This window comes from Oncorhynchus nerka, linkage group LG23 (assembly GCF_034236695.1).
Source record: "Oncorhynchus nerka isolate Pitt River linkage group LG23, Oner_Uvic_2.0, whole genome shotgun sequence".
Lineage (NCBI taxonomy): Eukaryota > Metazoa > Chordata > Actinopteri > Salmoniformes > Salmonidae > Oncorhynchus > Oncorhynchus nerka.
Genome location: NC_088418.1, coordinates 29,404,614 through 29,416,728, shown reverse-complemented (window position 1 = coordinate 29,416,728; position 12,115 = coordinate 29,404,614). Strand labels below are relative to the sequence as shown.

The 12,115-nt window shown below is 42.2% G+C and overlaps 1 protein-coding gene across 1 annotated transcript in view; it reads right to left on the bottom strand.

Annotated features, from left to right (window-relative positions):
* Positions 1 to 4,423: 4,423 nt before the first annotated feature.
* plxdc1 (plexin domain containing 1) overlaps positions 4,424 to 12,115 on the bottom strand; it is a 90,834-nt gene continuing 83,142 nt past the window's right edge. The window contains 7 exon segments of the mRNA XM_029629645.2: positions 4,424 to 9,261; positions 9,637 to 9,794; positions 10,806 to 10,932; positions 11,053 to 11,113; positions 11,329 to 11,410; positions 11,542 to 11,637; positions 11,797 to 11,896. Of these exon segments, the coding sequence (XP_029485505.2) occupies positions 9,136 to 9,261; positions 9,637 to 9,794; positions 10,806 to 10,932; positions 11,053 to 11,113; positions 11,329 to 11,410; positions 11,542 to 11,637; positions 11,797 to 11,896 (750 nt within the window). The 3' untranslated portion in view covers positions 4,424 to 9,135.

Genomic DNA, 12,115 nt, shown 5'->3' with positions numbered 1-12,115 from the left:
GATTATTTCCTCGTCTCATTTTTACTGGTGTCAAAAGTTTAAAAAGTATTAATAGGAGACTGAATGCGATCGGATAATCATTGAATTGTCCTCCACAATAACTCTTACAGAATTTCCACGTGGACAGGGATATGGGAAATTGAATCAAAGCCTACTGGATGACAATTTGTTAACTAATACAAAATAATTCATCATTTCCTTTTTTTCTGCACAACATAGGCACAGCAGATCCCCTTGTATGGGTCACTTTGAAATGTACTTTTAGAGGCCATTCAATACAATACTCATCATTAAAACAAAAGCATTTTAGGTCAAAAGAGATTGGACTAATAAAGGAAATAACAGTGCAGGTAGATGGTAATGGAAACAGTACTAGAGAGGCACAAAATAAGTCAGAGGAAAAACTAAAATAATTTGAGGAATTTATTCAAGAACAATCACGTTATTTTATTTATATCAAGCGAATTGGATGAAAAATTGTGAAAAATGCACATTTATCTTGAATCTTCATCATAGAAGTGCTATCGGCCTCCCGAGTGGCACAGAAGTCTTAGCACTGAATCACTACAGCCTGGTGTTCGATACCAAATTATATTTTGAAAGACGAAGCAAAATGTTTTAAGCAGTATTCAGACCCCTTCACCTTTTCCATATTTTGTTATGTTACAGCCATTTTTGCTCATCAATCTACTCACAATACCCCTATAAGGACAAAGGAAAAATTGGTTCTTGGACATTTTTGCAAATGTATAAAAAAATATATATATATATATTACATTTACATAAGTATTCAGACCCTTTACTCAGTGTTTTGTTTAAGCATCTTTGGCAGCAATTACTGCCTCGAGTCTTCTTGGGTATTATGTTACAAGCTTGGCACACCTATATTTGGGGAGTTTCTCCCATTCTTCTCTGCAAATCCTCTTAAGCTCTTTCAGGTTGGATGGGGAGGGTCGCTGCAAAGCTATTTTCAGGTCTCTCCATAGATGTTCAATGGGGTTCAAGTCCGGGCTCTGGCTGGGCCATTCAAGGATTTTCAGAGACTTGTCCCGAAGCCTCTCCTGCTTTGTCTTGGCTGTGTGCTTTGGATCGTTTTCCTGTTGGAAGGTGAACCTTCGGAGGTCCTGAGCGAACTGGAGCAGGTTATCATCAAAGATTTCTCTGTACTTTGCTCCATTCATCTTTCCCTCGATCCTGACTAGTCTCCCAGTCCCTGCTGCTAAAAAACATCTCCACAGCATGATGCTGCCACCCCCATGCTTCACCTTAGGGATGGTGCCAGGTTTCCTCCAAACGTGACGCTTGGCATTCAAGCAAAAGTGTTAATCTTCATTTCATCAGACCAGAGAATCTTGTTTTTATCATGGTCGGAGAGTCATTTAGGTGCCTTTTGGCAAACTCCAAGTGGGCTGTCATGTGACTGATCCTGCGATCCATCCGGATGTTGAACATCCGATTTCTGATTCATGAACCTGTTACTCACCAACTGACTCCTCACTGGTAGAGGACAATGACACAATGAAAGGTTGTGGTACCCTGGCTGCTCCTGTAAGCCCCTCCTCCAACTGTTGAAGAGAGCCATGAGCTCTATTGTTGGGGGGGGTCAGGTTCACCACTTTTCTGTTGGTTCCTCCAAATCCCCTCCAGATCCCCTTCAGCTTGCCGTAGCAGTCTTTCTTGCCGTTTGGCTGTGGTTTTGCGTGCTTCAAAGGCTTCGTGTTTGAGCGTCCATGAGCCTACAGTTCTCGTCAGCTTGAGTGTCCTCTATGATTTGGCATTTGACCTACTTTAAGGAGCTTCATACATTTCTTGAGAGAAGCAGCTTGTGAGTCACTCAGGGCCTCTGACACGACTCCACTCCATCCACTCCCACAGCTCAGAGATGAATGATATGACGAGTGGCCCTCATTGAATGAGATGATTTAGTGGACCTGAGAGATTCAACAGAACGTCGCTCTGATCCCTCAGTTTGCCTCCTCTGTGAGGTGTCTTCCAGAGACTGATGAAATGGCGGGCCTTCATGTGTTGGGGACTCCATAGGCTCCGAGGAAGAGGGATGGAGTGTTTACAAATAGCTGCTGTGGTTGTGTGGATAATCTCTTCTGAGATTGGGTTATGTGGGGGAAAACCTAATTGTGTCTCAAATGGACTGGGGGCTGTTTCCCCCCCTGTGGCTCTTTCCACCCAAAACAGGCTCCTCTGGATGTACACTTGCTGCACTTGGCTGTGAGACAGTGAAGGTTCCACTTGCATCGCACATGTGCCGGGCCCGACTATGGCAGAGTCAGGCTGAGGTTCCCCACTGAGGGTGGAGTAATTGAGGTTCGTATCCATGCGAACACCTGTATCCCACGCCACGTTCGGCCAAAGGACCATTTGTTATTGCAGGTTGCCTATTTTGTACTGTGTGAAGGTAGGAGCTGGTACAGGAGTCCCAGTTAGAGTACAAGGACAGGGAGAGAGACTCGAAGATGCATTCTAGAGAGTTGCAGCTCCCGTTTGTTTTATAATTTCAACGATCCATTTCCATAAGTGTGTGTGTGCAAAGAAAAACAGTAAACAAAACATTTGCATTCACACATATTATTCCTCGTCATACATATTTCATCATATAACCTAAATTATTTCCTAAACATTTACAAAATATATTAATTTCAAGGTATTTCCAACTTCACTATGCATACGCAGCTACAGCAAAAAACGTTCTACGACTAATAAACAACAGTGCGTCTAAATGAGCATCTATACACATGAAAAAGCAAGTAAAATATTTGATGGACATTTTTGTTTGGCCTTGCTATTGGCACATACAAACGCATAGAGCAACAGATAGTACCCTCAAACATTATCCAAAGGAAGTTTGTCCTGAAGTGTCTATCCTATACAGTTGAAGTTGGAAATTTACATAAACTTAGGTTGGAGTCATTAAAACTCATTTTTCAACCACTCCACAAATGTCTAACAAACTATAGTTTTGGCAAGTCGGTTAGTACATCTATGTTGTGCATGACGAGTAATTTTTCCAACAATTGTTTACAGACAGATTATTTCACTGTATCACAATTCCAGTGGGTCAGAAGTTGCCATACACTAAGTTGACTGTGCCTTTAAACATCTTGGAAAATTCCAGAAAATAATGTCATGGCTTTAAAAGCTTCTGATAGGCTAATTGACATCATTTGCGTCAATTGGAGGTGTACCTGTGTATGTATTTCAAGGCCTACCTTCAAACTCAGTGCCCCTTTGCTTGACATCACTGGAAAATCAAAAGAAATCAGCCAAGACGCGGAAAAAAAATTGTAGACCTCCACGAGTCTGGAGCAATTTCCAAATGTGTCATTAACGTTATAATAACTGGACCAAAGCGCAGTGTGATCTGGGTTCCACATTTAATTTCTAAGTGAAACTCACAGCAAAACCAAAACAATACATCTCAAAACGAACCGTGAAGCTAATAATAGTGCTTACAGGCAACTATCCATATTCAAGATCCCACAAAGCACATTGGGGAAATGGCTACCTATATGATCCCCAATCAGCGACAACGATAAACGGCTGCCTTTGATTGGGAACCATACCAGGCCAAAATACTGTACCTTTAAAAATGTTTTACAGGTGTGGATCAGAAAATCAGTCAGTATCTGGTGTGACCACCATTTGCCTCATGCAGCGCCCCACATCTCCTTCGCATAGAGTGTTATCCCACTCCTCTTCAAGGATTGTGCGAAGTTGCTGGATATTGGCGGGCAATGAAACACGCTGTTGTGTACGTCGATCCAGAGCATCCCAAACATGCTCAATGGGTGACATGTCTGGTGAGTAGGCAGGTCATGGAAGAACTAGGCCATTTTCAGCTTCCAGGACGACGCCATACACACAGTCTGCCATCTGCACGGTACAGTTGAAACCGGGATTCATCTGTGAAGAGCACACAACTCCAGTGTGCCCAATGAATTTGGTTACGAGGACGACGAGCCAAAATGTTTCATTTGTGCAAACCCACAGTTTCATCAGCTGTCCGGGTGGCTGGTCTCAGACAATCCTGCAGGTGAAGAAGCCGGATGTGGGGGTCCTGGGCTGGCGTGGTTACATGTGGTCTGCGGTTGCCAAAAAAAACACAAAAAAACGTTGGATGCAAATTATGGTAGAGAAATTAACATTCAATTCTCTGGTGAACATTCCTGCAGTCAGCATGCCAATTGCACGCTCCCTCAAACATCTGTGGCGTTATGTCGTGTGACAAAAGTGCACATTTTTGATTGAGCTTTTATTGTCCCCAGCACAAGATTCACCTTGTGTAATGATCATGGTGTTTAATCAGCTTCTTGATATTCCAGACCTATCAGGTAGATGGATTATCTTGTCAAATGAGAAAATTGTGAACAAAATTTGAGAGAAATAAGCTTTTTTTGCATATGGAAGATTTCTGGGATCTTTTATTTCAGCTCATGAAACATGGGACCAAAACTTTACATGTTGAGTTTATATTTCTGTTTGTATACAGTACATATTGGAACCATCTTGCAGATCACATTCACACTTCTTACCATAAAACTAGGACAGTGAAACAATCTAATAAGTTTGGTTTTAATAAAATTAAACAAAAAAACAAGCAATCTGTTTTTTGTCAACAACAATAAATACATGTCAAATGTAATAATATCATAAAAACGGCAGGGTAAAAAAAAGACACGAGGCATTGCTGTTGAACCAGCTTTTGTTATAGTAGGCCGAGGGTAAGTAAGGGTAGCCTACGTGGGCTTGGGTTGATTTTCTTTTAACAGAAAAACAAACTACTGTTACAGGAAATAACTTCTAAATATGAGGTTTGCCGGTATTCACCGAGGTTCGTGATAGGTATGGACACGTAGTCTACATCACGGAGGGGGTTTTACGCATGTCCAAAGCATGGCTAAAAACAATGTAGGCCTGCCTACAATACATAGATAAAAAGGCAACGTCAGCTCACTGTTTTGCTCCTCCCAAACTTTAGATTTGAATAAAGCTTAAGATTAAAGATGAAGATTTCTTTCCAAGCGGCCTCACAAGCCAAACACTTTGTCAAAGGTCTTGACTAGTCTACTTGATTACATTGAGCAGGGTGAAAGGAAAACAGCCTTCATAGAGACGAGGGAAGTGATGCTTGGTTTTTAATAGGTTTATAAATATGAAGTATACAGGCACCAAAAGCATACCTTGTTCCATGTGCATCTGAGCAAAATCGTATTGATGTTAGACTGGTAAATTGCCGAACTTGGCGTTAGGGTTGTAAAATGCCATGTGTGCCAGTTTTTATGTGCTTTTGACACTATTGCCACCTTAAAATAGAGCCCTCAGAGCCCCCGCAAAAATAGAGAAAATTTGGAAGTGAGCAAATACTCTTTCACGGCACTCTTTATCAGTGCATTGGAACAACCTAACCATTACGAAACGTATATATTCGATCAAATAAGTCTCACGTAGCAAATTAGCAATAACACATTTTGTAGCCCAAATTCAACATGTTGTCATTCACCTCCATTTTAAAAAATCCTCACTTTGCAGGGCTTATTATCGTGGACCTATTTTTTGTAAAACCTCTCGCTTTGCCTATTTCTCTCTGGCCTCGGCTTATAATTGTGTACTAAAACCTTGAATAACTGTATAGGCCATGTCATGACTGACCATGTGCTTGAAAATGCTAATTTATTTGAGCGACTCAAGGATTTTATCAAAACCAACCACAAGTTTTTATTGGAACATTTTCAAACAGTACTGATGTCAAACAAAACATGTTTTTTTTCATATGCTAAACTTAATGAAAGTAAATTTCTACAAAACAATGTAACCAGGTTTTTCCAAAGTGGTTCATGGCAATAAGGATCATTAGAATCACTAAAATATATCTGTTATATTGAAGTCCATGTGGCTATAGTATTGTACATATACTGTAACTCAACGGTTGTTCACCAACCAAGACATTTTAGAAAACACAAGATATCTTCTCAAAACAGAACAGAATTAAAACACAGCCATTATAAAGTTGAACTGTACATTGGTTTGCAGTAATGAAGGCTAGTGTGTCTGTACCATTCCCTGACTTTACACGCAATGTGTATTCAGCTCTTTTCTCTCAGATGGAGTTTTTCCAACATCCATCCTCTCTGATTATACATACAGTGCCTTCGGAAAGTATTCAGACCCCTTGACTTTTTCCACATTTTGCTACGTTACAGCCTTATTCTAAAATATATATATTTTTTAAAGATTCCTCAGCAATCTACACACAATACCCCATAATAACAAAAATAAAAAACGTATTTAGAAATGTTTGCAAATGTAACAAAAACAAAAACAGAAATACCTTATTTACTTAAGAATTCAGACCCTTTGCTATGAGACTCAAAATTGAGCTCAGCTGCATCCTGATTCCATTGATCATCCTTGAGATGTTTCTACAACTTGATTGGGGGCTCTGAGACAGGATTGTATTGAGGCAACGATCTGGGGAAGGGTACCAACAACATTTCTGCAGCATTGAAGATCGCCTAGAACACAGTGGAGAAGGGCCTTGGTCAGGGAGGTGACCAAGAACCCGTTGGTCACTGACAAAGCTCAAGAGTTCCTCTGTGGAGATTCTTTCAGAAGGACAACCATCTTTGCAGCACTCCACCAATCAGACCTTTATGGTAGAGTGGCCAGACAGAAGCCACTCCTGAGTAAAAAACACATGACAGCCCGCAGGGAGTTTGCCAAAAGGCACCTAAAGACTCTCAGACCATGAGAAACAAGATTCTCTGGCCTGATGAAACCAAGACTGAACTCTTTGGCCTGAATGCCAAGCGTCAAGTTTGGATGAAACCTGGCACCATCCCTACGGGGTAGAATGTTGGTGGCAGCATCATTCTGTGGAGATGTTTTTCAGTGGCAGGGACTGGGAGACTAGTCAGGATCGAGGGGAAGATGAACGGAGAAAAGTACAGAGAGATCTTTGATGAAAACCTGCTTCAGAGAGCTCAGGACCTCCAACTGGGACGACGGACCACCTTCCAACAGGACAATGACCCTAAGCACACAGCCAAGGCAACCCAGGAGTCTCTGAATGTCCTTGAGTGGCCCAGTCTGAGCCCGGAGTTGAACTCGATTGAACATCTCTGGAAAGACCTGAAAATAGCTGTGCAGCAATGTTCCCCATCCAACCTGACAGAGCTTGAGAGGATCTCAATAAACACTACCGGTCAAAAGTTTAAGAACACCTACTCATTCAAGGGTTTTTCTTTATTTTAAAATATTTTCTACATTGTAGAATAATAGTGAAGACATCAAAACTATGAAATAACACATATGGAATCATGTAGTAACCAAAAAGTGTTATCAAATTAAAATATATTTTATATTTGAGATTCTTCAAAGTAACCAACCTTGATGACAGCTTTGCACACTCTTGGCATTCTCTCAACCAGCCTCACCTGGAATGATTTCCCAACAGTCCTGAAGGAGTTCCCACATATGCTGAGCACTTGTTGGCTGCTTTTCCTTCACTCTGTGGTCCGATTCATCCCAAACCATCTCAATTTGGTTGAGGTCGGGGGATTGTGCAGGCCAGGCCATCGAATGCAGCACTCCATCACTCTCCTTCTTGGTCAAATAGCCCTTACACAGCCTGGAGGTGTGTTGGGTCATTATCTTGTTGAAAAACAAATGATAGTCCCACTAAGCCCAAAACAGATGGGATGGCATATCGCTGCAGAATGCTGTGGTAGCCATGCTGGTTAATAGTGCATTGAATTCTAAATAAATCACAGACAGTGTCACCAGCAAATCACCCCAACACCACCTCCTCCATGCTTTACGGTGGAAAATACACATGCGGAGATCATCCGTTCACCTACACCGCGTCTCACAAAACCATGGCGGTTGGAACCAAAAATTCCAATTTGGACTCCAGACCAAAGGACAATTTGCCACCGGTTGCTCGTGTTTCTTGGCCCAAGCAAGTCTCTTCGGTGTCCTTTAGTAGTGGTTTCTTTGCAGTAATTCGACCACGACCATGTAATTCGACCATGTCTCCTCTGAACAGTTGATGTTGAGATGTGTCTGTTACTTGAACTCTGAAATATTTATTTGGGCTGCGATTTCTGAGGCTGGTAACTCTAATGAATTTATCCTCTGCAGCAGAGTTAATTCTGGGTCTTCCATTCCTGTGTCGGTCCTCATGAGATCCAGTTTCATCATAGCGCTTGATGGTGTTTGCAACTGCACTTGAAGAAACTTTCCAATTTGGTGAAATTTTCCAGATTGACTGACCTTCATGTCTTAAAGTAATGATGGACTGTCGTTTCTCATCGCTGATTTGAGCTGTTCTTGTCATAATATGGACTTGGTCTTTTACCAAATTGGGCTGTCTTCTGTATACCCCCCCTACCTTGTCACAGCACAACTGATTGTCTCAAACACATTAAGAAGGAAAAAATTCCACATGTACTACATGATTCCATATGTGCTATTTCATAGTTTTGATGTCTTCACTATTATTTTTGACCGGTAGTGTAGGTGTGCCAGGATGGTAGATTAATACCCAAGAAGACTCACGGCTGTAATCGCTGCCAAAGGTGCCTCAACCAAGTACTGAGTAAAGGGTCTGCATACTTATGTCAATGTGATATTTCAGTTGATTATTTTTGATAAATTAGAAAACAGTTCTAAAAAAAATATGTTATGCTTTGTGTAGATTGATGAGGGAAAAAACAATTAAATCCATTTTTAGAGTCAGGCTGTAACGTAACAAAATGTGGAAAAAGCCAAAGTGTCTGAATACATTCCGAAGGCACTGTAGGCCCTCCTTCCTTGACGTTATCGCTGATCTGATATGATATGATTGGTGAAATCAATGTAGTGGACTTCTTGCTCACCTATCAAATAATGTTAGATTTGTGCTTACCTCAAGGAAGGGAAGGAGGAAGAATGTATTAGACAGGCGAAGAGCGAGAGACACAGACAAAACAGACAAAGTACTGTTCTCTACAAGCAGTTACACATTGTCCACCATAGTACGAATAAGGGACGTTTTGCATTTCTGTCCCCTCTAGTTCCTTTTTTAATCCCCAAAATGGCGCTCACTCTCTTGTCCAACGTTGCCCCGGAAGTCCAGCCTAGTTAGCAGCACTGTTCGGCCTCAATGAAGCCCTCCTTATCGTGACCCCCGAGCTCCACCTCAGCATAGGTGGAGTGACAGCTCTGGTTGTGGAACTTCATAGATGGCCAGTAGTTATTGGTGTGTCGCTGTGAACGACAGACATTTGACCCAACCAGGATTAGTCAAGTCCATGAGTACAGTACAGCCCTAGACCAAGGTTGTGTTCAGTAGGGAACAACCATTTTGAAACGGGGAGGTTCTACCTGAACGTGTCCAATAAAAACAGCAGAATTATTTTTCCCGGCCACAGTGTGCCGTACTGAACACCACCCAGCACATCTGGCCCTCAAGGGCCGAAATCCTGCTACCTATCATTTCTTTGTGGCATTTAATGAATCTTTTCATGCAGTTGATCATAGCTTAAATTGAGTCATGCATCCCTGCTCTAGACATTTATATATAATAACAGAACATTCAAGTGGAATTGATCTAATTCTGTAAGGGCCTGCTCTCAGTCTCACCTGCATGAGGTAGAATGGAGGAGCAACAGTGGGGTGTGTGTTGATATAGTAGACAGCCAAAAGGGTCAAGGCTACCAGCAAAATGAGGGCTGCCACCACACCTGCAATAATCGCAGTGTGCTCTGTCCGTTCCTGGTGCGGAGGACCCGTTTGCAAGTCTGAGAGAAAAGGAAAGTGAGGTAATGCCAATGATAATAAATCCTTGGAATGATTGTGAATAAGAATTGCTCATGTCAAATGAAATTAGCACTAGTCTACCCTGCTACGCTTGATAAAATGGCTAATGGAGAAGGCAAGGTGCCCACGACAGGATACATACAGTACAGACAAACAGTTAGCCAGCTTCACTTGCACATTAGCGACAGTTATTGGACAGAAACACATCACAAAGACAGAAAAACAAAAGACTTACAGTACAACACTATGAACTCCAGCAGCATTCCAGTTTGCCTGGAATTGTTGGTGATAATAAAGGCTTGGAACAGCCAGGATATTGTCTTTCAGGAGGTAGCACACTGAAATGTATATTTTATTCGTAGTTGCATCAGGATCTTTTTTTCTAAATTTTTTAAAACTGAGTTCATCCTCTCAGTGGCTCAGTCTAGTCTACGGTCATTGCTTCCGGGTAAGGATAACATTACTCACAACCAGGCAGCCTCACTGACCTATGCAAAACACCCACGTAGCCAACCAACTACAAGCCAACTCACCACCACCATTGTAGTGAATGAAAAGTTTGGTGTCATCTGTGGACAAAAAGAGAGTATTGTTGTACAGACACATGAGATGGGAAGAGACATAGAGAAACAAATAGACAGACTGACAGACAGAACCTAGACAACAGAATGCAAGCACAGAAAGCATGGATTGGCATCTCACTATATTTATCAATCTTTCGAGGGTGGATTTGGGTTGCAGCTACATAGCAAAACTTGAAATGTCTCCTTATAATTATACTATGGTGTCTTTAAAAATATTTAAATGTGGAAATTGTTAAATGTCTCGAACCTGGCAACATTCATTTCCTATGTCGACATTGGACTGGACCATTTATTTGGGTTGGACCATACTATCTTTAATAAGCTAACCGGGGTGTGCTGATTTGGTATGTGAATGGCAAGCAACCCTGGGCACCACTATAACTCAGACCCAGCAGACCCCCAACTCACCCTCGGTGACGGGGATATCTGAGAGCACTGCAGGGGAGGGCGTGGGCTCTGGGGCTGAGTGGTTGAAGGACCCCATGGAACCCTCAGGGCCACCCTGAGTGTAGTCCTCACAAGTGCCCTCTTTTGCCTGAAAGAAAGTTACAAAATAATATTGCCGGGGGGGGGGGGGGGGGGGGTAACGGTTGTTCGATGTACTTTGTCGATGTAATTTCAGATTTTTCGGCACCACGATCTAATACCATCTCACCTCTTCAGGACAGTTGTAGTCGAGCCACTCCTGTCTGTGACGATCAATTCCATCGGAGCATCTGAAGTACAAGTGGAGCGGACCGCGAGAGATGACAATTATCTACTAGTATAATTCACAAATACTACACAAATAAACAATTTTTACATCTCATGTTAGTCCTTCTTACATGACATTAAGTCTAACACTCACATGTATACATGTATACACACACACACACACACACACACACACACACACACACACACACACACACACACACACACCTCACCTCACCTTTGCAGTGTGTTGCACCAACCACAGCCATTTGTCAGGTTGGATATGAGACAGAGTTCACAGGTGGTGTGTTGGAGACATGCTGGAAAAATAAGACAAATGATCCACTACAACTTTTACAGGCTTGTATTCAGTGGGGGGAAAGTGTGAAACTGCCATCATGATGTCACAAGTTTGGCTGAGTAGGGGTCTGTGAGCACAATGCATACTCACTGGGCAATGGTGTGAATTCAAAGGCAGAGTGATTGTTGATCTTAGTGGTGTCAATCTCTACTCTATGGTACTCATAGATGGTCCGCCGTCTTGCATCTATAGAGAGGAAATCAAGTAGAAGTCGGGCCAGTATTCTTGACCTTGTGACATTCACACACACAAATAACATGACGGTACATCTAAAACTGGTCTGGGTACAGTAGAGAGGGAAGGATATTGGCTGGCAGGTGTGAGTGTAGTCTTGTTGTGACTGACCTGAGGACTGTGGAGAGGGGAGGAGGGCCATGAACGCGTCAGACAGGCCCACCTTCACTGGGTGTTCAGTGGAGTTGATCTTCTCTACTGGCAAAGGAACCTAAAGGAGTAGGAGAAGGAGGGAATCAAAGACTGGAGAGTTGGCTTTTGCATTTTTACACACAAGTTGACTTTGAGAGACTGGTTGAGATATTCCCATTTTGAGCTAGGGTGCCCTACAGTGATCAATAACATGTTTGAAAATCTTAACCTGTTGTTGTGAGTGTTCCACATCTCCGAGTGAGTATTATTTTACATCTATAAAAAGAGGCCAGCTATC